Genomic DNA, 23,033 nt, shown 5'->3' on the forward strand with positions numbered 1-23,033 from the left:
GTTTTGTTTTTTACTTTTTTGAGATTCCACAAACAAGTGAGATCATACAGTATTTGTCTCTGTCTGACTTATATCACTTAGTATACTGCCCTTAAGCTTCATCCATCTTGTCACAAGTGGTAGGATTTCCTTGTTTTTTTTTCTTTTAAATGACTGAGTAATATGTATTATTATGAATATTCATTGGAAGGACTGATGCTGAAGCTGAAACTCCAATACTTTGGCCACCTGATATGAAGAACGGACTCGTTGGAAAAGATCCTGATGCTGGGAAAGACTGAAGGCGGGAGGAGAATGAGATGGTTGGACGGCATCACCGACTCAATGGACATGAGTTTGAGTAGTCTCCAGTAGTTGGTGATGGACAGGGAGGCCTGGTGTGCTGTAGTCCATGGGATCGCAAAGAGTTGGACGCGACTGAGCAACTGAACTGAACTGAATATGCGTAATATATGTGTATACCACAACGTCTTTATCCATTTATCCGTTGACAGACATTTGGGTTGTTTCCTTGGCTGTTATAAATAATGCTGCTGTAAACATTGGGGTGCAAGCATCTTTTCAATTTAGTGTTTTTGTTCCCTTTAGATATACTCCCAGAAGTGGAATTGGCAGAGCTTACGGCAGGTCTGTTTTTAATTATTTTGAGGATCCTTTATACTTGTTTCCATAGTGGCTACACCAATTCACATTCCTGCCAACACTGTTCAAGAGTTCCCTTTGCTCTGCATCCTCACCAGCTTTCGTTATTTCTTGTCTTTTTGATGATCGCCATTTTGATAGGTGTGAGGTGATATCTTACTGTAGTTTTAATTTGCATTTCCTTAATGATTAGTGATGTTGAACATCTTCTCAAGTGTGTGTTGACCATTCATGTATCTCTAAAGGAGAAAATGGGAAAATGTCTATTCAGATCCTTTGCCCACTTAAAAATTGGCATATTTTTTTATTTTGCTATTGAGTTTTTTATGTATTTTGGATATTAGCCCTTTATCAGATATCTGGTTTGCAAATATTTTTCCCCATTACATAAGTTGTGTTTTCACTTCATTGATGGTTTCTTTTGCAGTACAAAAGATCTTAATTTGATGTAGTCCTACTTGTTTATTTTTTATTTTGTTGCTTATGCTAATTTCCTCTAATTTTGATGATTATATTGAAGTTATATAGAATGTCTTTGTTTGCAGGAATTACACATGTAAGTATTGAGTTGGCCAAAAAGCTTTTTCGCAATTTTTCATAACATCTCATGACCATAAACTGAAGGAACTTTTTGGCCAACCAATAGTTGGGAATAATGGGTATTATGTCAATAATGTACTTTCAAATTATTTAGGAAAGGAAGCCTTTGTAGTGTGTCTCCATCCTTCTATAAGCTTGAATTTATTTAAAAAGAAAAAGACCTGAGCCTTAGGGATCTACTTAACATAATCAATAGAATGTTACACTAAGAATTTTGCATTATTTGGGGATAGTTGTGTGTGTCTGTGTGTGTGTGTGTGTCTGTGTGTGTGTGTGTGTGAGTGTTTGCTGCCATTGTGCATTTGTAACTAACACCAAATCATTACTGATGGCCTGACATTCATACTTCAAACATTTCTGGAGCCAAAACTTCTGCTCTTTCTCAGCTCTTGACTTTCGTGGCTCATTTGTAAGTTCCATTATAGTGTGTGTAAATTTCCATAGTTGATGTGGCAATGGTATGTATAAGATCTCTAGAGTCTTTGACTTACAATTAATTTTTAATTTTCTATTGTTCCTGGTAATGTGAGATTCAGGGCCATAGGACGGTCTGAATTTAAAACAGATTATAAAATATTTTAGCACTTGAATGAAGACTAAGGATATGCAAGGATTTTTCTTTTCTAAGCTCTTCTGTGTCATTCCTTCTGTAACATATTATTTTTAGGGAAATGTGGCACATTTGCATGAAATGGTTTTCCTAGGAATCATGAATCAAGCTAGTGGAAACAGTAAACAGAGCTTGTTCCATACATTCTAACCAGCAGCTCTCTTTCCCTTTACGCTTTCCTGAAATTGTCCCTAGCAACTACTTTGTAGTCGTGAATAAGAAAACTCAGACACAGGAGGGCGCAGGACCCATGCCTGCACACCTGCCCTGGTGGGAGGGAAGCAGCTACAGAAGGGTCAGGCCTTAAAGTAACTCAGCTCTGATCCCCTCCCTGCTCATCCATCACACATCCCCTGAGCCAGCCATACTTCAGGAGGGTAATGGGCCTGGGAGGCAGTGATGAAGGAGGCACTTCTGGGTTCTTTAAGGAGCCCCGAAATGGGAGGAGGAGAACCTGCTGCCCTAGCAATTTATTAATAAGTATATTCTACCAGCTTCCATCAGATAAGTCAAATACAATGTGCTACCAAAGGAGGAAAACAGTTAAAAAAAAAAAAAAACACTAAGATCATGGCATCTGGTCCCAGTGCTTCACAGCAAATAGATGGGGCAAAAGTGGAAACAGTGACAGATTTTACTTTTTTGGGCTACAAAATCACTGCAGATGGTGACTGAAGCCGCAAAATTAAAAGACACTTGCTCCTTGAAAGAAAAGCTATGACAAACGTAGACAGCATATTAAAAATCAGAGACATTACTTTGCCAACAAAGTTCTGTCAAAGTTTTTCCAGTAGTCATGTATAGATGTGAGAGTTGGACCATAAAAAAGGCTGAGGGCCAAAGAACTGATGCTTTTGAAGTGTGGTGCTGGAGAAGACTCCTGAGAGTAGCTTGGTCAGCAAGAAGATCAAACCAGTCAATCCTAAAGGAAATTCACCCTGAATATTTATTGGAAGGACTGATGCTGAAGCTGAAGCTCCAACACTTTGGCCACCTGATGCAAGGAGCTGACTCATTAGAAAAGACCCTGATCCTGGGAAATATTGAAGGCATGAGGAGAAGGGGATGACAGAGGACAAGATGGTTGAATGGCATCATTGACTCAATGAACATGAGTTTAGTCTGAACAAGCTCTGGGAGTTGGTGATGGACAGGGAGGCCTGGCATGCTACAGTCCATGGGGTCACAAACTGTCCGACATAACTTAGTGACTGAACAACAACAAGTGGTGAAGGAAGTCTTCAGAGAAGAGGTGTTGTCAAGGAGTAGCTGCCATTTGTCTCTGAAGGAGAGGGTGGTCACAGGGAGAACGAAAAGTGGGGGACAAGGCCAGAGGTCTGGAGGTGAGTCCTCACCTGGGCTGGTGAAGGTGGGGGCGGCTGGGAGCACAGGGGTCTCAGAGCGGAGAAAACGGCCAATGGGAGGGGCCTGGGGGCCCCGAGGGCAGAGCATTAAAAGAAGAAACAGACAGTGACCGCTTCCCTTTGTGTGCTGGACTCAGAGAGTGGACCTCCATCCTACTAGCAATGGGGTGTCTGGGGGCAGGCTTGCAAGAGGGTGACAGGGTCTCTATGGTTGTGGAGAGGAAGGAGGGGTGTGGTGGGCCCGAACTGCCCACTCCCCCTCCACTCAGCTCCGCTCAGTGCTGCCTCTCCTCCTGTCCCCAGCTCCCACAAGTTCTAGAACCCACCTGTCTTTAGTTGTCTTCAAGTTACTTCCCCAGTGTTGGACTTGCAAGGAGTGAGGGTCGCACAGATCTGCCCTGACCCTTGACCCAAGGAACTGAGGAAGCCGGAAGACTCAGGGTCTAGGAAAGGAGATTTGTAGTGGCCAAGAGGCCCTGGGCGCCTGGTGGGAGGGGTTTGGGGGTAAGAAGTCCCAACTTTCTTCCAAATGAGAGTGTTAGTTGCTCAGTCATGTCGGACTCTTTGCGACCCCATAGACTTTAGCCCTCCAGGGTCCTCTATCCATGGAATTCTCCAGGCAAGAGCATTGGAGTGGGTTGACATTTCCTTCTCCAGGGCATCTTCCCAATGAGGGATTGAATCTAGGTCTCCTGCATTGGCAGCCTGGTCCTTTATCATTTGAGCTCCAGTCATGGTTTTATTGCCTGGCACATGGTGGGTAATGAAGACACCAGCCAAAGAAACTCCAAATGGGCCGTCCTTCTCTGACAGAGCAAGGCAGCCCTGCCGATAGGTCCTTATCCTATGGTCCTCTTGTCTTTGCCCCTAGACGTGGCCCTTTACTGGAAAGCAGTCCTCAGATAATATTCTAGTTTAGGGGCATTGGATCAGGAAAGGAGAATGAAGCCAGGATCTTTGTTGTGGCACATTGTCCAAAGCCAGAGTCTGCCATCACCAAGCTGGCATTTCCCTGAGTTCCCAAGGTCTCAGACCCGGCTTGCATGTCCAGCAGGAGAACTCAAGGCCTGGGTTCACCCCCAGCTTCCCAGCATCTGGCCTGTTCGGCTTGGGAGGATGCCAGGAGCAGTCGTGATACCCGGGCAAAGTGATCAACAACCTTCCTAGATAAGTGTCCACCGGGGAAGGTAGTTCCCTGGGGGAGTGGAGGGGCAGAGTCTTGAAACTTCTCAGGATGCCATCTCAGAGTTTGAGGGCCTTAGCTTTTCAAGCTCTGTGGCTAGAAATCACCACCATCACAACAGAAGCAGATGAGTCTCAAGCATCTGAAAACTGGTAGCCTTATTTCTAACATCCTTCCAGTGTGAGGACCAACCAATCTGTTCCTGTTTCAGGCAACCCAATCCTTCTATTACGGATGCGGAAGGAAGCTCCAGTCGTGGTTTTATTGCCTGGCACATGGGGGATTATGAAGACACCAGCCAAAGAAACTCCAAACGGGCCGTCCTCCTCCGACAGAGCAAGGCAGCCCTGCCGATAGGGTCCAGACCACCGAAGCTGCCGAAAAAGGAGGAGGTATGGATCATTATGGAGAGGGAAATGGCAACCCACTCTGCTACTCTTGCCTGGAGAATTCCATGGATAGAGGAGCCTGGTGGGCTGTAGTCCACAGGATCGCAAAGAGTTGGACACAACTGTGAGACTAACTTTCACTTTTCACTTTCGCGGATCATTAGCTTTTCTGAGTCATCCTGGAAAAGCCTGAGCTGTTTTAACATATGACTTAGAGAGTGCAGTTTATAGTAATGGGCTTCCCTGGTGGCTCAAATGGTAAAGAATCTGCCTGCCAGTGCAGGAGACCTGGGTTCAATTTCTGGCTTGAGAAGATCCTCTGGAGAAGGGAATGGCCTCCCACTCCAGTATTCTTCCCTGGAGAATCCCATGGACAGAGGAGCCTGGCTGGCTACAGTCCATGGGGTTGCAAAGAGTCAGACATGACTGAGTGACTAACACTTTCACTTTCTTTTTTATTTTTCATTTAGTAGTAATACTACAAATAATCGATTTTATCACTCTTTTCAACCTATCAAAATGTTTTGTAATTCATATTGGATTTCCACAGTGATGTCTATATAGGTGAGTATTATTCCAATTTTACACAGGAGGTGTGTGGCTTAGTCCTTAGAACCATTTATATATTGTATAGTTTAACCTAGAGAGGATAGCCATATACTTGGTTTCCAAAACCTGAGAAAACTCTCAGTTTGTGAAATAGGGTAAATCTATAACCAATCCTTAAAACCCCACAGACTGATCAACAGAGTAAGGATATCCCAGTTCAAATTCAAGGTTTTCTCCCCATTACTGTCTGAATGTTGAACAAGTTGCATGATTTCCCAAAGCGGGTTTTTTCATTCCTAAAATGGGGATGTTTTAATCTGTCCTGAATATTTTGTAGAGTTACCATGAGAGTCAAGTGGAGAGTGTGTAAGCATATATTCAAATGAACAACTGTTTCCTGAGGTCCTTCTGCATAATCCACAGCAAATCCTCTCTGTAGTCATCCAGCATTTCAATATTGAGTGTGACAAGAAGCTTCCCTGGTATACAACGAGCACAGTAGCTCAGATACTCTGCGACTCCTGTTCTCTACTAGGAGAGAGGCTCCTTGCCACTGCCCTAGAATATTGCTTTCCCTCTGGCGCCAGAGATCAGTTCATCAGGAGTTGTCTGTGTGACAATTAATTATATATCCATCTGAAACGCTCTGTGAGGAACCGAGGGAAGTCCTCAGTAGGTCCTGACCCAGGGATGCTCTGAATTGAAGAAGGGAGCATTTGGCTGCTGACATTCCTATGTGGTCTGAATTTTGAGCTGGGTCCAAGTGAGATTTATTGCAATGTGTGTGAAGAAGGCTTTAATTCGTTATTTTCTACCAGTGAATCAATTTTGTGTAGAACTAGCATGATCATGGAATGATCCCAAATGCATCCTACTAAATCCCACTGAGATGCTTTTATGCATTAAAAAAAAATCTGTTGAAAGACTGACTTTGGAATGATTTCAAACTTACAGAAGAGGTGCAAGAACAGTACAAAGTGAACTGATACACTCCTCACCCAGAATCATTGGTTGGTAATTTTATTTGTTCCAATGCTTTCTTTCTACACACACATACTTTTGTTTTCACTGAACCATTTGAAGGTAAGTTGCAGACATGGTTTTGCTTTATCTCTGAAGATTTCAGGGTGCGTTTCCTAAGAATGAGGGGGTTCTCGCATGTAACCATGGTACAATGATAAGGCATAGCAAATTTAGCACTGATACAGTGTTACCTAATCTGCAGTTCATAAGCAAATTTTATTAGTTGACCCAACGCTGCTCTTTGTCATGTTCCCTGACGCAATGTTTGATTCAGGATTAGCTCTTATGTTTAGTTCTCAAGCCTCACAGTCTCCTTAAGTTAGGGACAGCTCCTCAGCCTTGGTCTTTCATGACACTGATGTTCTTGAAGGATTCAAGCCAGTTCTGTGGAATTCCTCTTAATTCAGGTATACCTGGTATTTTCTTGGGTGATGTTTCAGGCAGGAATCCCTAGGTGAGCGTTCATGTCATCTGCAGGGTATCACATCACAGAGTACTTGACTCATCCTTGGTGATGGAAACTGATCACTTGGTTAAACCTCTTCCCTTCCAGAGATAAACAAAATATTACATCATTCAAAATAGTCTTTTTTATCAACCATGCTTTTTTGTAAATTCCAGAGATACCTTAGAAACTTTTTCCCCAAGGCCTTTCTTTGGATGATCCCCCAGGGTTCTTGAGGGTGATACTTCGGTAAGTACTCAAGCCCTCTCCCCACTTGACATAAATTCTCTTCAGGGAAAATAAGTTGGAGCAAATTATAAATTCAAGCTTACAAAGTAAGCCTCACACCAGCCACCTGTGCGTGGCTCCTATTGCCATACTCACCTGAGACGCAGCCCACTTGCCATCCATATGTTGTGAGAACCAGGACTATGCACTGGGAGCAGCCTTGGAAAAACAAAACTTTGTCAATAGTACCGGGAGACTCGGAGGACATTTTAAACACAAAGACCTATACACAATATCACAATGCTTTCTTATCAAGATAGATAGCTGAAAATGGGGACATTTTATATTCATGTTCTAAAGTTTGGATTTATGCCTATAAACGCAAGTACAGAGATTAATTTCTAAATGTTTCTAAAAGTGCAATTTATGATATTTAACAATATGTACCATTCTTGTATATAATACCCAAAATGCTGTACAAATACTTTTGGAAATCAGTTCCACAAATTTCTGAACTATCTCTTCCATGCTATGCTGTGCTTAGTTGCTTCAGTTACTGGAGCAACCAGCTGGTTGCTGCCCGCAAAGTCGGGGGTGGGAATCGGTGATCAGTGGTGAGGCCAGAGCGGGGGCGGGGGGGCAGGTGCTGAGGGGCTTGGATTTTCCTGGACCAACTTTCCTTTTTAAATTAATTTTTATTGGAGTATAGTTGCTTTACAATGTTGTTAGTTTCTGCTGTACAGCAAAGTGAATCAGTCATAGGTATACCTATACCCCCTCTTTTTTGGATGCCCTTCCCATTTAGGTCACCACAGAGCACTGAGTAGAGTTCCCTGAGCTATAGAGTAGGTTCTCCTTAGCTATCTATTTTATACATAGTATCAGTAAGTCAATCCCAATCACCCAATTTATCCTACTCCCTCTTTCCCTCTGGGTATCTGTAAGTTTGTTCTCTACGTCTGTGTCTCTATTTCTGCTTTGTAAATAAGTTCATCCGTGCCATTTTCCTAGATTCCACATATAAGCAATATTACATATTTGTTTTTCTCTTCCTGACGTATCTACTCTGTATGACAATCTCTAGGTCCAGCCACATCTCTGTAAATGGCACTGTTTCATTCATTTTTATGGCTGAGTAAAATTCCATTTTATATATGTACCACGTCTTCTTTATCCATTCCTCTATTGAGGGACATTTAGGTTGCTCTCATATCCTGGCTATTGTAAATAGTGCTGCTATAAACATTGGGGTGCATGTATCTTTTTAAATTGTGTTTTTTTCTGGATATATGCCCAGGAGCGGGATTGCTGGATCATACAGTAACTCTATTTTTAGTATTTTAAGGTGCCTCCATTCTATTCTCGATAGTGGTTGCACTGATTTAATTTCCCACCAACAGTTTAGGAGGGTTCCCTTTTCTCCACATCCCCTCCAGCATTTATTGTTTATAGAATTTTTTTGATGATGGTCATTCTGATCAGTGTGAGGGGATACCTCCTTGTAGTTTTGATTTGCATTTCTCTAAAAACAGAAGGGACAGGGTTACGCTTTCATTTTGGGGTGGTTATTTAGATGTCAGCCTGGAAGAGGTCTGCTGAGAGGGAGGTGCATTTGGAGGGCATTTTGGTAACCCAGTAGAGAAATCAGGAGGGATTAAAAGAAGGCAAAGGGAAAGGAGAAAAGGCGATGCATTGGGACCCAAAGAAAATAAGTTCAGCAGCTCTGGTTACCGACTGGACGTGGGGAAAGATCTCAGTGAACTATGAGAGAAGGCAGTGGAGGCCAACCGACCCCAGACGTTGTGAGATGAAGGGTGGAGGCAGGGGGCAGTAAGGAGAGAGTAGGAAGCAAAGATGTGAATGCCAAGGAAGCCTCTCTAGAAAATGCTCAGTTATCAAGGAAGGAGAAATTGAGGATGAAGAAGGCAGACAGGGGGCCTAGGAGAAGGCTCAGTAGACTGAGAACTTGTGGGTCAGGATCGGGCTGATGACTGATGGCTGGAGGTTGCAAGAACACAGTGGGCAAGGCTCAGTGTGGGGATTAATCCCCACTCTCACACCACAAATGGGGTGATACCTCCTCCCCTGCCATCTCAGAGGCTGCCCTAACTTGGGCTCTGCCTGTTCGCCAGCACCCACTTTGCAGCACATATTGAGTCTATGTGAATTGCCTCTCAACCCTCCAGGGGAAACTGTGAAGTCTGTACTGTTCACTATGTTAAAGATCTTTGACTCAAAGCATCCTATAACCCGGTGTGAGGATATTCTGACTCCCAGCTGCACTGTTGGGTCCTCATGTACGTCATTGGGCCAATATCTTAAGTAGCTGTATTAGGGGTTCTCCAGAGAAAAAGAACCAATAGGATGGATGGATAAAGGGACAAATGGATGGATGGATAAAAAGAGAGAGAGACAGACAGATAGCTTTCTTTTAAGGAATTGGCTCACATGGTTGTGAAGGCTGGCAAATCCCATATCTACATGTAAGCCAGGAGGCAGGAGACCCAGGTGATTGTGTGAAGGTTGCTGGAAGGCAGAATTCCCTCTTCCTCAGGGGATCTCGGTCTGTTTTCTCTGAAGTCCTCCCACTGGCCGGATGAGCCTCCCCTCACGTTTTGGAGGATTACCCGCTTTACTCAAAGCCGATTCATCTCAGTGTTGCTCTCATGAAATGCCTTCACAGTAACATCACACTGTGTGACACCGGATATCTGGGTTGTTGTTGTTATTGTTCAGTTGCCGAGTCGTGTCCAACTCTTTGCGACCCCATGGACTGCAGCACGCCAGGCCTCCCTGTCCCTCAGTATCTCCCAGAGTTTACCCAAGTTCATGTTCATTGGATCAGTGACGCTGTCCAGCCATTTCATCCTCTGACGCCTTCCTCTCCTCCAGCCCTCAATTTTTCCCAGAATCAGGGATTTTTCCTGTCGTTCACATCAGATGACCAAAATACTGGAGCTTCAATTTCAGCATCAGTCCTTTCAGTGAATATTCAGGGCTGATCTCCCTTAAGATTGACTGGTGTGATCTCCTTGTTGTCCAAGGACTTTCAGGAGTCTTCTCCAGCACCACACTTCGAAGGCATCAGTTCTTAGGCACTTGGCCTTCTTTATGGCCCAACTCTCACAACCTTACATAACCACTGGGAAGACCATAGCCCTGACTATATGGACCTTTGTTGGCAGATTAATATCTCTGCTTTTCAACACACTATCTAGATTTGTCATCGCTTTCCTGTCAAGAAGCAATCATTTTCTGATTTCACGGCTGCAGTCACCATCCGCAGTGATTTTAGAGCCCCAAAGAAGAAATCTATCACTACTTCCACCTTTTCCCCTTCTATTTGCCATGAAGTAATGGGGCCAGATGCCATGATCTTAGTCTTTTTTAATGTTTAGTCTTAAGCTGGCTCTTTCACTCTCCTTTACTTTCATCAAGAGGCTCTTTAGTTCCTCTTTGCTTTCTGCCATTAAAGTGGTATCATCTGTGTATCTGAGGTTGTTGATGTTTCTCCTGCCTATCTTGATTGTGGCTTGTAACTCACCGAACCCGGCATTTCTCATGGTGTGCTCAGCATATAGGTTAAACAAACAGGGTGACAGCAAACAGCCCTGTCATACTCCTTTCTCGATCTTGAGCCAATCAGTTGTTCCCTACAGGGTTCTTAACTGTTGCTTCTTGACCCGCATATAGGTTTCTCGGGAGACAGGTTAGATGGTCTGGCAATTCCCATCTCTCTAAGAGCTTTTTGCAGTTTGTCATGATCCATACAGTCAAAGGCTTTAGTCGATGAAACAGAGATGCTTTTTCTGAAATTCCCTTGCTTTCTCTATAATCCAGTGAATGTTGGCAATTTGATCTCTAGTTCCTTCTCCTTTTCTAAACCCAGCTTGTACATCTGGAAATTTTTGGTTTGCATAAAGCTGAAGCTTAAAACTCAACATTCAGAAAATGAAGATCATGGCATTCCAGTCCCATCACTTCATGGCAAATAGATGGGGAAACAATAGAAACAGTGAGACTTTATTTTGAGGGGTTTCAAAATCACTGCAGATGGTGACTGCAGCCATGAAATTAAAAGACACTTGCTCCTTGGAAGAAAAGTTATGACCAACCTAGACAGCATATTGAAAAGCAGAGACATTACTTTGCCAACAAAGGTCCATCTAGTCAAGGCTATGGTTTTTCCAGTAGTTATGTATGGATGTGAGAGTTGGACTAAAGGGAAAGCTGAGCACCAAAGAATCAATGCTTTTAAACTGTGGTGTTGGAGAAGACTCTTGAGAGACCCTTGGACTGCAAGGAGATCCAACCAGTCCATCCTAAAGGAAATCAGTTCTTGAATATTCATTGGAAGGACTGATGCTGAAGCTGAAACTCCAATCCTTTGGCCACCTGATGCAAAGTGGGAGGAGAAGGGGACGACAGAGGGTGAGATGGTTGGATGGCATCACCAATGCGATGGACATGAGTTTGAGTAGGCTCCAGGAGTTGGTCATGGACAGGGAAGCCTGGTGTGCTGCAGTCCATGGGGTCACAGAGTTGGACATGACTGAGCGACTGAACTGACAAGTAGGCAAGATTTTAAGCATGACCTTAGTTGCACGGCAGATGAGTGCAATTGTCCGATGGTGAGGACATTCTTTAGTACTACCCTTCTTGGGAGTTGGGATGAGGATTGACCTTTTCCAGTGGCCACTCCTGGGTCTTCCAGATTTATGACGTAACGCATGCAAAACTCAGATATGTGGGTACTGTGACCTAATCAAGGGGACATACAAGATTAACAATCACAGTACCCACCTCATCCAGGTGTGAGGACTCAACGAGGTGATATATATCACGTATCCGATAGAACCAAGAAGGAGTGTGTTGTATATGTGTGTGTGTAAGTGCTTCATCAATGGCATGATTTTAAAGGCAACAAGAAAAACACTTAAAATTTTCATTTAATCCAAAAAGGAGTTAGCAGTACCAAATATTACCTCCTTCCTGTAGTCTTAAAAAAGTTGGATTAAAACTCAACATTCAAAAAAATAAGATTGTGACATCTCGTCCCATCACTTCATGGCAAATAGATGGGGGAACAATGGAAACTGTGACAGACTTTATTGTTTTTGGGCTCCAAAATCACTGCAGATGGTGACTGCAGCCATGATATTAAAAGCTGAGCACCAAAGAATTGATGCTTTTGAACTATGGTGTTGGAGAAGACTCTTGAGAGTCCCTTGGACTGCAAGATCAAACCAGTTAATCCTAAAGGAAATCAGTCCTGAATATTCATTGGAAGACTGATGCTGAAGCTGAAGCTCCAATACTTTGGTCACCTGATGCAAAGAACTGACTCATTTGAAAAGACCCTGATGCTGAGAAAGATTGAAGATATGAGAAGGGGACAACAGAGGATGAGATGGTTGGTTGGCATCACCATCTCGATGGACATGAGTTTGAGTAAATTCTGAGAATTGGTGATGGACAGGGAAGCCTGGTGTGCTGCAGTCGGTCTATGGGGTCGCAAAGAATCAGACATGACTGAGGACTGAACTGTAGTCTTAAAATGACATGATTCAATGTGGTCTTATATTGCTACAAAAGTTACACTTAACAGCATGCTCTTGAGGCTGTATGCATCAGTGATAGATTTCATAGTAAATATTTTGTAATGCCCTTTATTTTCCTAAAATAAAATGCATAATTTTCATCAACAGAATAACTTACACCTGTAATTTATGACAAACCACTATAATGTCCTAGTGGCACTATTTTACAACTTATATTAATATATATTTTAATACATAAATATTGGGGCACTAGTGGTTTAGAAAATATAATCAACAAAGCAGACACTTGCTTCCGAATGGAATCTCCGTGAAGGCAGCAGCTCTAAGCAGAGACGATCAGAAGATTGTGTTGATGACAAACTCTATGATTAACACAGCTACTGGTAATATGGTTTTCCAAATATATGTCAGTTCTTATTAACATCCTAAACTTTACAAAGTAAAATCTTGCCTCAGTTTATACAACAGTGGCATTCCTGGAAAATTAGGTATATATTAAATCACGAGAGAAGTATGTTGTGCATTTATGTAAAGCAGAATTAAATTCTCAGCTTCAATCATTATAAACAGGTTTTCACCCATATGAATGGCAGCAGGATATTTAAGTCACACAGGAGGTGGGATAGCTCCTTATTCTGTTGTGTCCAGCACGTGACGAGATTTTCTCTATCCCTGGGAGATTTGCTCTGCTCCCTCCCACTCTGTGCCCGGGGCCCTCTCCCATCACATGCTCACCAAACACCCCTGCTGAGAGTCACTAACATTTAGAGTGGGCTTGTTTCAGCATGAATTACTGGAAATGAGATGTCTAAGTCTGAATAACAGACAAATCACAGGCAGTACCAAGAAAATGTTCAAGATAAATTCAAAAGGTTTATTGCACCAGATGCCACAGAAAAATGGATCAAAGTAATATGTGAACAAGTTTTAAGAAAAAAGACTTCCATACATTGATACTGATATCTATTTAACTGATCAAAAACAAAGTCCTATCAATTTGTTGTAATGGAACTTCAATGATAACAAATCAACCCTGGAATTTTCTCCTTTTAAAACACCACTTAAATTTAAGCATATTGCAGTCTTGCTTCCAAGATTTATGGTTCACCAAATATGGACTTTTAAAAATTAACATTCAGAGGGGGCTGCTTGATTTAGGCAAATATTATATTAAAAGGTTCCTGCCCCCAAAGCACAATAGGAAACAAATGGTTCACATTTACCAAGAAGCTCAAGACTTTTTCAATTTATTGGTGAAAGTATGCATGAACAAAATACTTTCAAAAGCACATGTAAGTGGAAAAATCCAGATATTTAAAAGAACTATAGGGTCACTTTATATTCTTTATTTTTATGTACAACCAACTCCAGTGAGGAACCTAAAAAGCTACAGACTGAATTTTATAAAATCTCAGGACCTAATTAGAAGAGCCAAAACAAGAGTTTAGTATCATTTAGCAGGTGGGGATTTTCCTCCCTCGAAAAAAGTTAACTTTGAAAAATATGATAAGTTTAAAAAGTTGCAATGTGTAAACGGCAGTTTCATGGGATGTGAAAAGTTTATCGTTACTTTCATTAAAAAACAGCACACTTCAGAAAAATGGATTGCAGCCTGTACAAAAAGCTATTTAACACTGATAAAAATAAAATACTTTGGAATTATGCACAAGTATGGAAGCTACATTTTAAGTTTTCATTGTCATGTTTAAACGTACACAAGTATCTTTACATTCATATCACTCATCAATCTACGAAAAATTAAGCCTCGACATGCTGGAGGAAGGCCCGCACGGCAACGCTGGCGCACACCCGCTCCGTCTGCCTCCCATTCGCCTGGACAAGCAAGATGCTACAAGAGCTACACTCAACAGGTAAGACGTCAAAGTTGAAGAAACCCTAAAGGTGGAATCCTGTCAACTGAGGTAGTTTTCTCTATTTGTACATTGTTTTTAAAAATTTTGCTTTCTTCTTGAGGTGGGCCTGGGCGAGGGCGGGTCCCTTCCTTACCTCTGTGGCTGAGACAGAACCCGGCCCCGGGGTGGTGTCTGGCATGTCTCCACCCAGTTCCATGAGATTCTTTTTCCACTTTTGGGAAGAGGTTGAGTTTATGAGAGAACAGGTGGATGTTCTTGAGAGGAGGAGGGTTTACAGAAGAGCAGCAACATTCCTGGTCTGTGGTGCAGGCGGCAGCCGTGAGGGGCGGGCTGCCTGATGTCCTGAGGGGTCTCCCTCATCACCTCCTTCTAGGGGAGGGGGGAATGCAGAGGCCAAGCTAGTTTTCTCGGCTGCCAGGGGCTGGGCCACATCTTTTCTGCATGAAGCTTAGAATTGACCATTTAAAGCTCAGCTTCCCTGGGCTGCGTCTAATGCTCCACAGGCCGCTACCTGCACTGATTTTGCATCTAGTTATTGTCTGTAAACCCTGGAGGGTGGCAGGGGAGGGAAAGTGTCCAGAACAGGCCGGTGAGAAGGGGGTCAGAGACTGGGGGATGCTCAAAGCTGGTGCAGTGGGGACGCTGTGACCTCGCTCAGCACGTACATCACACATAAGGGACTCAGATGGGGAGAGGGCGGCCATGGGCCAGGTCCGCGACAACCACCATGGTGTCATGGAACCAGGGACTCTAAATATACCCGTCTCATCTCAGACGTCAGGCAAAAGGAAAACAGAAAACAGATAAAATGGACATCACTTTTATGAGAGAAAGACATAAAATACAAATTAAAGATTTTTAGTCTCGAGATCCTCTGCGCTTCACATCCTTAAAAAAAGAGAGAGGAGGGGTACTTCCCCGATGGTCCAGTGGTTGGGACTCTGAGCTTTCACTGCCAAGGGCCCAGATTCAATCTCTAGTTGGGAAACTAAGATCCTACAAGCCGAGTAGAGCAGCCAAGAGAAAAACAACAACAACAACAACACGTGATTTATTAAAAAGAGAGGGGAAGGCCGAGGCTGTGACCTATCCCTAAGAACCAGTCCTAAGAAAGAACACACCTGTTTTTTTCCATTGGTCCGGCTGTTCTGCTCTTTCCAACAAACAACTCACATTTGTCAAAGAATAAAGACAGAGACGTATGTAACTTGGGGTTTGGGATTAGGATTTTATCACATAGCAAATCTGAAGACAGAGTATTCTAACTCCTGAAAGGGAAGTCGCTTCATATTCTTAGGTGCAAAAGCTACACGGAAAGGATTGGGATCAATTTTTAAAGGAGAAGGAGATCAGAGCCTGGTTATAATGAAAGTCCTCAAGGTCTGCGGGTCATAACAGGTGTGCTGTTAACAGGGTTACCCCTGCTTTTTACACCACCAATTTACTAGTCTTTTCCTTTACCCTGGATGTCAGGACATCACCTGCTTTACAATCAGTAAACTAAAATTCGTATCAACAGAAAACTCAGCGTTTTTAAAAAGCAAACTACGCTCATACATAAGCAATGCTGCCTTGCGGCAGGTTTTATACTACAGGGCAGTCAATTTCTGGGAAGGTGTTTTGAAAAGGATGTAGGGTTTGGAAGGCACAGAGATGATAGAGTGAAAACTGAGCTCCTAGATGGACTGTTTAGAAATGGTCAAACTGATTCATAAGTCATCCTGAACTATTGCAAATTTCACTTCCCACCTGGACAGCTGTGCCTTTTAAAGTATAAATAGTCATCTGTATTAACTGTTACAGGAAGAAGGTGGCTTCAGCTGGAGGGATTTAGCCACAGAAATGCTCTCGAGCTTATAGAAGTAACTTTGGTAAACGGCCCCTTTGACAAGGCTGCTGAGAGCTCTGAAGCCTCAGGATGAAGCGAGTGGGGTCGGACTGTGCCCTCCGCTGCTGTGCACTGTATGTGGATGGGACGAGGATGCTACATTGATTCTCGGGTTTATTGCACCAACAGTCCATCCCTAACCTACCCGTGGCTGCATCTCAAACAAGGGAAACTGGGGGAAGGCTGGAAGCAGTGGGTCCCTGGAGCTCTGCTCCCCACAGCCAGTCCCCTCGTGCTCTCTGCCAGAGGGTGACACCAAAGCCACTGGCGCGGAGGCGGTACCCGCGGGCCCCACTACACCGCGTCCCTGGTGTCCAAGTCCCCGTGCTGACTGCCTTCTCAGGACAGTGGGATCGCTTCCTCCAGCTTGGGGAGCTCACGCCTGCACTCTCAGATGTTTCTAGCAGCGATGATGCCTGTGTCGCTCAGGCCTGCTCTCAGGTCCCTGGTCACCGCTGTGCCCTCAGCGCCCACACTGACCGGAGGGTGATGGAGGCCTGACTGCTCATGACAACACAGACACCTGGTATCAGTAAACCTACGGCTTCCAGCCAGCACCCCGGGAAGCGATGCCCCCGACACAGCACAGTGCGGGGAGGACCGCGTCCGTCCACCCTGCTGGCGCCTCGTGGTCGCAGGGAGCTGCCTTCCTTCCTCCTTGGGCTGAGAATCCGATTTTCTTCAAGGAGGAGCTGTCCTGAGCAATAGCTTACAAGAGTATCTGGGCGACGTAAGGAGAGTGAGTGCTCGCAATGGCCGTCAGCAGAGGCAGGTCGTTGGACTCGATCCTGAACGTGGAGAGAGGGGAGGTAGTTACATTAAGGTGGCAGGATTTATAGGAGCGTCCCACTGCCAGATCCCAGACCTGCCCGGTGGGCAACCAGAACAGAGTGAAAGAGGCAGGGAGATGGTGAGCCTGTTCCTGAGACCCGCCCTGCTGGGGTCCCGGAGCCTTTGATGGTGCAGTGGCAGCTATGTGCATGGGACCAGGGCCTGTATCCCTGCAGGGCCTCTGCACAACACCTCCTCCAGTCAGCACTCCAGGACTATACCCCGAGTCTGCACCAGCTTCAAGTAAGTCTCTGGAAACCCAAGATGGTGACAGTGTTTTCAAAACCCCTGGGCTTTCTTCAATGGCTCACACAACCGAGACCCCTACCCAGCACGCACTCAACACTCAGACACCGAAGCCACCTCCTAAGAATGGAGGTAGAGTCAGTGAGGGTGGGGAGCACAGGCAGGGGGCCGCTGGGTGTCCTGGGAAAGCTAGGATGGTCTCAGTCCTTGAAACATGTTCTAACGTCCCTTGTTTCCAAAATCTAAAAACTAAAAATAGAACTTAAGGTGGCAGCTGGTATGAGCTTGTGGCATCTTCCCTGCCTTCTGCAGTGACATTCAGGGTGACAGCAAGTTCCCAGCACTGCAGTGCTGCTGGCCTGAGAGCAGGAGGGCAGTGAGGAAGGGCTGGAAGGGGCCCAATAAGGCACTGTGGGGCCTGAAGCGAGAAGGCAAATCCACCTTCAGGGTGGATCCTTCAGCGGTGGGTGCTGATGGTGGGCACCCATCAGTCAGGGGCCAGGCAAGCGCCCTAGAAATAAGAGCTGCACATACCACATCAGAAACCAGATGAGGCAGGACTACTGTGAGGCTGGTGAAGAGATCTAAGCAAAAACTGCAAAAGTAAATGCCTCAGAAGGGGAGAATATTTTTAAAGTGAAGTACATAAAAAAAAAGAAAAGTATGGCAGGAAATGCTGAGAGTGGGATAATACAGTAAGTCATATCCTGGGTCTGATATGAGAAGTCCAGCAAGAAAGCAAAGGCCTGAGCCTTGAAATAATACAACTTTGACTGGCAGGCCTAATAGAGAATTTTGGGACTGATGTTTTATACACGGTATTTTCTTGCCCCAAACTGGGGGGGATTGTCATCACAGGAAAACAGGGGACAAGGCCCTATTGAGATGATGTCGTTTTGTTACTTCTCTGTGGAAAAATTGAGCAGAGAGTAAAACTCAAGTCAGAATTTCTTCCCCCCAGAGAAATTAGGGCAAACAGTCTCTGGAAGATGATGCAGGACACGGATGACATGCACACCTCCTCTTCTGATGGGCTCACAGGAAAAGGGAGGAGAGTCCGGCCACCTGGGACACGCAGGTGGGCCCCAAGTCCAGGAGGGCTGCCTTCCTCACCTCCCCCAGAAACGGCAAGAAGCGCACAGCCGCTGTCCGACAGCCCGTGACTCCCACATCCTAGTGAAATGCCTCGACATGCGCATTTGGAGGATTACGTGCTCCACTTTCAAGGATAAAATAACTCCGGGGGGAAGGCTGACCCTGGACCTCCAGCTGAAAGGTTGGAGAGTCTGTTTCTAGGTGTGAAACTCTGGTGTCCCCGGGGAGCGGCAGGGGCTGGACGGGTCAGTGGGTACAGCCCGGGGGCAACGGTGGTTCTCCATAGCACTCACCCCAGCACGACGCTTAGTTCTTTCACGTGCACACGCGTGTGTCCACGAAGATACTCGGACAGCATCTTGCTCTTCAGGTACATCTCCTGCAGTCTGTCCTCCAGGTGCATGATGCACTGCAAAGCCAACCACACTCACGGTGAGCTGGGGACTCAGATCTCTGCCAGTGATTCAAGAGCTGGAATTCCCTCCATCCTTTCAAGTACACAACTGTGATCTCACCTCTGTAAAATATACTTAAGGGGCTGCAAGCCAGTGCAAACCCTACCATTCGGAGGAATAAGTTTTGTCATCAACAGGGACTTACCGTATACTACAGAGAACTCTACCCAGTACTCTGTAATAACCTATATGGGCAAAGAGTCTGCCTGCTATCGCAGGAGACACAAGAGACTCGGCTTTGGTCCCTGGGTCAGGAAGATCTCCTGGAGTGGGAAATGGCACTCCACTTCAGTATTCCAGTTTTCCACTTGCCTGGAAAATTGCATGGACAGAGGAGCCTGGCAGAGTATAGTCCATGGGGCCTCAAAGAGTTGGGCATGACTTAGCACATGTATATGTATAACTGAATGACTTTGCTGCACACCTCAAACTAACACTACATTATAAATCAACTATATTCTAATATAAATTAAAAAATATTAAAGAACAGGTTTTTGTAAAACAAGTCAGTTTACTTTTTCCAATGACTGTTAGGAGCTTCATATATATCTTGTAGTCTTTTTAAAAAAGCTTTTGTTTTACATAGTTGAAATCATTCTATAAGTACAATTATTCTCTGCTTTCAAAAAACTTTCTAATAATCCCTTCCCCATGTTATTAAAAATTCTTTACCAATGCCTTTTTATAAAAAGCATCTCTGTTGTTGTTTTCTATACCTCAGATTATTTTGTTACAATTCATTCCCAGAAGAATGACTGGAACAAGGTTATTCTGAACTTTTCTTGTCTCTCAAGAGTGTACTTTAACTAGGTCTCTAATAACAATAGAGACAGGCAATTATTTTCAGGACATCTCTACCCTTGGAACTGTGTCCAACTTCGTGTTTTAGAGAACAGCAACCATCTGTGCTTTGCACCAGAGGCAAATGCTTCTGCGTTTGGCAGGCAGTCATCAGGCACCTCAGTAAGTCACCTGATGGCTCTGGCAAGGGTCCATCTGACGTGATTCTCTTCTAGACCATTTACGCCTGCTGTCTTCAAGGTAAAAAGATTAACAGATGCACTTGACAATGTTGATCTTGACCATCTGGGCTGATCAGCGATGTAGACAAAGTATGCATTCGAGATGCAATCTTTTCCATCGGCTTAAAACCTTAAGTGCATTGTGTTGTGTGGATGAAACACAACTGGTATGTGAGTAAGAGTAATAATGAGAGCAAGGAGGAGTTCACCAGCTCTCATGGAAATGTTCCCCCAAGGAAGTGGGGTTCACTGGGGGAAGGCTCTCCTGCTCAGTTTCAGTTCCCTATGGAGTAAATACAAAGTTTTAATAAGAGCATTATAAAATATTAAAAGGAACATCTACAGTATGTTGAATCCTTTATGGTTTAAAATAGTGAATTTACAGCATTTTCATAGTCCCCAGGAAAACTATGTATTGCAGTATGGAAATAAAGAGAATGTTGGTTCATGTGAAATGTCCATGAAACTTGAAATCCAAGCATTTAGAATTTTTTTTTTTTTTACAAAGCTTGATTATGAAATTGAACTATTTGGGGATCTGCTCCTTCCTTTCTGAGATGGATTTCTTCAATTTTAACTTCTGAAATTTTAAATAGCTACTTTCTCTTTCCATATTCAAAGCACCAACAGAAAATTAATTGTATATTTCATTCAAGTGAATTTTAAGGAGAATTTTAAACTGCAGATGAAATTTTCTTTGATCTTGATTTTGTGGTTAAATGTAACATGTCTAAATTAAGTAAAAAAGAACTGTGGTAATTTACTGCTGGGATAACTTAAGATGTCAACTGTAGTGAGAGATATGGATTACAGAATAAAATATAAAAGTAAATATAAAATATAAAATAGTAAAAAAACTGTATAATCAAATACATCTCTCTTTTCTTACAGAAAAGCAAGTTTCGGCCTCTACATCAACATGATGCACGTTGCTACTAGAAGGAAAAGCTGCCTGCAAGTGCAGAACAAGGGTCATGCTGTAAGAAGCCACAGGTGCCTCCTGGGTCACCACTGGGACAGGGGTCCTGCCATTTAAAGCCCAAATAAAGGTTTCAGTGAATAGGTGGTGTCCTTCTTCACAGCCGTGAGCACTGTTTCACATAAGTAGTTATTCTTAACAATTATACCAACAGAAGCTGTCTTATGAGTGTGTATAACATCCAGTGTTACTCCAAGTGCTTTAGGTGAACTGTGCTCAGCTGCTTCAGTCATGTCCAACTCTTTGCAACCCCAAGCACTGTAACCCGCCAGGCTCCTCTGTACATGGGATTCTCCAGGCAAGAATACTGGAGTAGGTTGCCATGCCCTCCTCCACGGGATCTTCCTGACACAGGTATTGAACCTGGGTCTCCTGCATTGCAGGCAGTTTCTTTACCGCTGACCCAGCGGGGAAGTCCCAGAGAATTAGCCCCAGTAATTCACTTAGCCCCAGCTAAGTCAATTAGCTTACTTAATTCCCATAACAGACAGGACAGTTTCTGCTGTTCCCCAGCTTTGACAAGGTACATGGTTAGGAAGCAGAGGAGCCTGGTCTGAAAGCCCACTGACTGTCCACTACTGTCCACTGGCTGCAAGGAGCCTCATCTCACCCTGGGCTTGGCCAGGTACAAAGCACACCTCAGCGAGGCTCTCACGTGCTTGCTGCAAAGGTACCAGTTCACAAAGGAAAAAGCTGAGGTGCCCAAGGAACCAAATAGGCAAAGCCCAGATGTGATCCCCGTGATGTCCCTGTGATGCCACGCTGCCACCTCAGTGTTTCAAAGCCCCCCTCCAAGGACACAGGATTCCTGGCTTTCCAAGGGGTATGGTGCATCTGTAGGTCTGGTCACAAGAACTCAGGGGAATAACCCTTCCTGAGCAATCAGGGAGCTGACCGTAATCCAGCCACCTACTTGCTTGTTACTAGCTCTGCATCTTTTGTGGAGGCCGGAGGCTGGCAGGGAGATGGAGGCTGGCAGGGAGATGCTAGCTGTTTGGTGCGGGGCTGAGTGCAGACAGGGGAGGGAGGGGGAGCTGAGAATGCAGGTGAGCTCATCTCAGGTGCGACCCTCCCAGCTCCTGGAGTTCTTCCCCTCCTGGTACACGCCTTCCTGCTCTGGAAACCTGGCTCCCTCCCTCCTTAAGTGTGGTTTCTCTTCATCTCTCTACATATGTGTGCGTACACACACACACACGAATTTGTTGTGCATATTATTCCAGAGACTCAGGGAGAACTGTTGATCATTTTCTAGGAGTTCAGGGGGTCTGTCTGCTGTCTGTATTTAATATAATGTTATCAAAGTGATTGCAAAATCCCATTCAAAAAGGAACAACTGATACCATCCTCTACAGCTACGGTGAGTCAACATTTTAAGTATTGACACATACAATATCCTACTTTATCCATAACAACTCTGGGAGGATTGTCCCTGAGCAGATGGAACGACAGTCCCTTCGGAAAGTCGGCTGATTTGGCACCAAACTGATGACGGAAAAGCCAATAAGTTTCCCCAAGGAGGGTATTTTAAATTTCCCTGTGTGCTTGACCACTGCCTTCACATCATACCTACTTCTTCATGTAACTTGTTCAAAGAGATGATGTCTCTGTTTCCAGAAGGACTATTGTTACTGAATCCAGCCCATGTGCTGGTTTTGTATCACATGCTCTGTTTCCACTGATGCTAACATCCAATTATACTAAAATCAATACACAGGAACTTGTGACTTTATAACCACAATACCATGGGAAGTGTTTTTATAGTTCATTTCTCTAATGACTGGAGAACACAAACTTACAAAGTCGGCAGGGAGGTGAAGCCTGTAGAGCTGCAGGATGGACTGCAGTAAGCTGGACACCTGACTTGACACCAGGACCTCCTGGCCGAGTTTCATGCCATCCACCGCCTTCCTCTGACTCGTGGCCACCTGGACGCTCCACTTGTCTGTGTCTGCAATGATGCATACGGCCTCGGCGATGGGCTCGTCCAGCACGGGATGCTGCAGGGCAGACACAGGGGGTCAACTCCTCGCCATGCTTCCAGGTGTCTAA

The 23,033-nt window shown here is 44.4% G+C and overlaps 2 protein-coding genes across 11 annotated transcripts in view; one reads left to right on the forward strand and one right to left on the reverse strand.

The window, feature by feature from the left end:
* The window catches only part of SPMIP2 (sperm microtubule inner protein 2), a 133,400-nt gene extending 112,335 nt beyond the window's left edge, over positions 1 to 21,065 (forward strand). The window contains exons 4-5 of the mRNA XM_061384317.1: positions 4,611 to 4,791; positions 20,897 to 21,065. Of these exons, the coding sequence (XP_061240301.1) occupies positions 4,611 to 4,791; positions 20,897 to 20,944 (229 nt within the window). The 3' untranslated portion in view covers positions 20,945 to 21,065. The remainder of the gene's footprint in view (positions 1 to 4,610; positions 4,792 to 20,896) is intronic.
* FNIP2 (folliculin interacting protein 2) overlaps positions 13,448 to 23,033 on the reverse strand; it is a 128,118-nt gene continuing 118,532 nt past the window's right edge. For 9 of the 10 annotated variants that reach the window (XM_061384310.1, XM_061384306.1, XM_061384313.1 and 6 more), the window contains 3 exons: positions 22,781 to 22,981; positions 18,822 to 18,937; positions 13,448 to 17,144 (listed from right to left, as the gene is read on the reverse strand). In XM_061384310.1, the coding sequence (XP_061240294.1) occupies positions 17,066 to 17,144; positions 18,822 to 18,937; positions 22,781 to 22,981 (396 nt within the window). In that variant the 3' untranslated portion in view covers positions 13,448 to 17,065. Of the gene's footprint in view, positions 17,145 to 18,821; positions 18,938 to 22,780; positions 23,030 to 23,033 lie in introns of those variants that run through there. The other variant, XM_061384314.1, reaches the window with a different exon arrangement.

Source organism: Bos javanicus, chromosome 17, assembly GCF_032452875.1.
Source record: "Bos javanicus breed banteng chromosome 17, ARS-OSU_banteng_1.0, whole genome shotgun sequence".
In the NCBI taxonomy this organism is placed as follows: domain Eukaryota; kingdom Metazoa; phylum Chordata; class Mammalia; order Artiodactyla; family Bovidae; genus Bos; species Bos javanicus.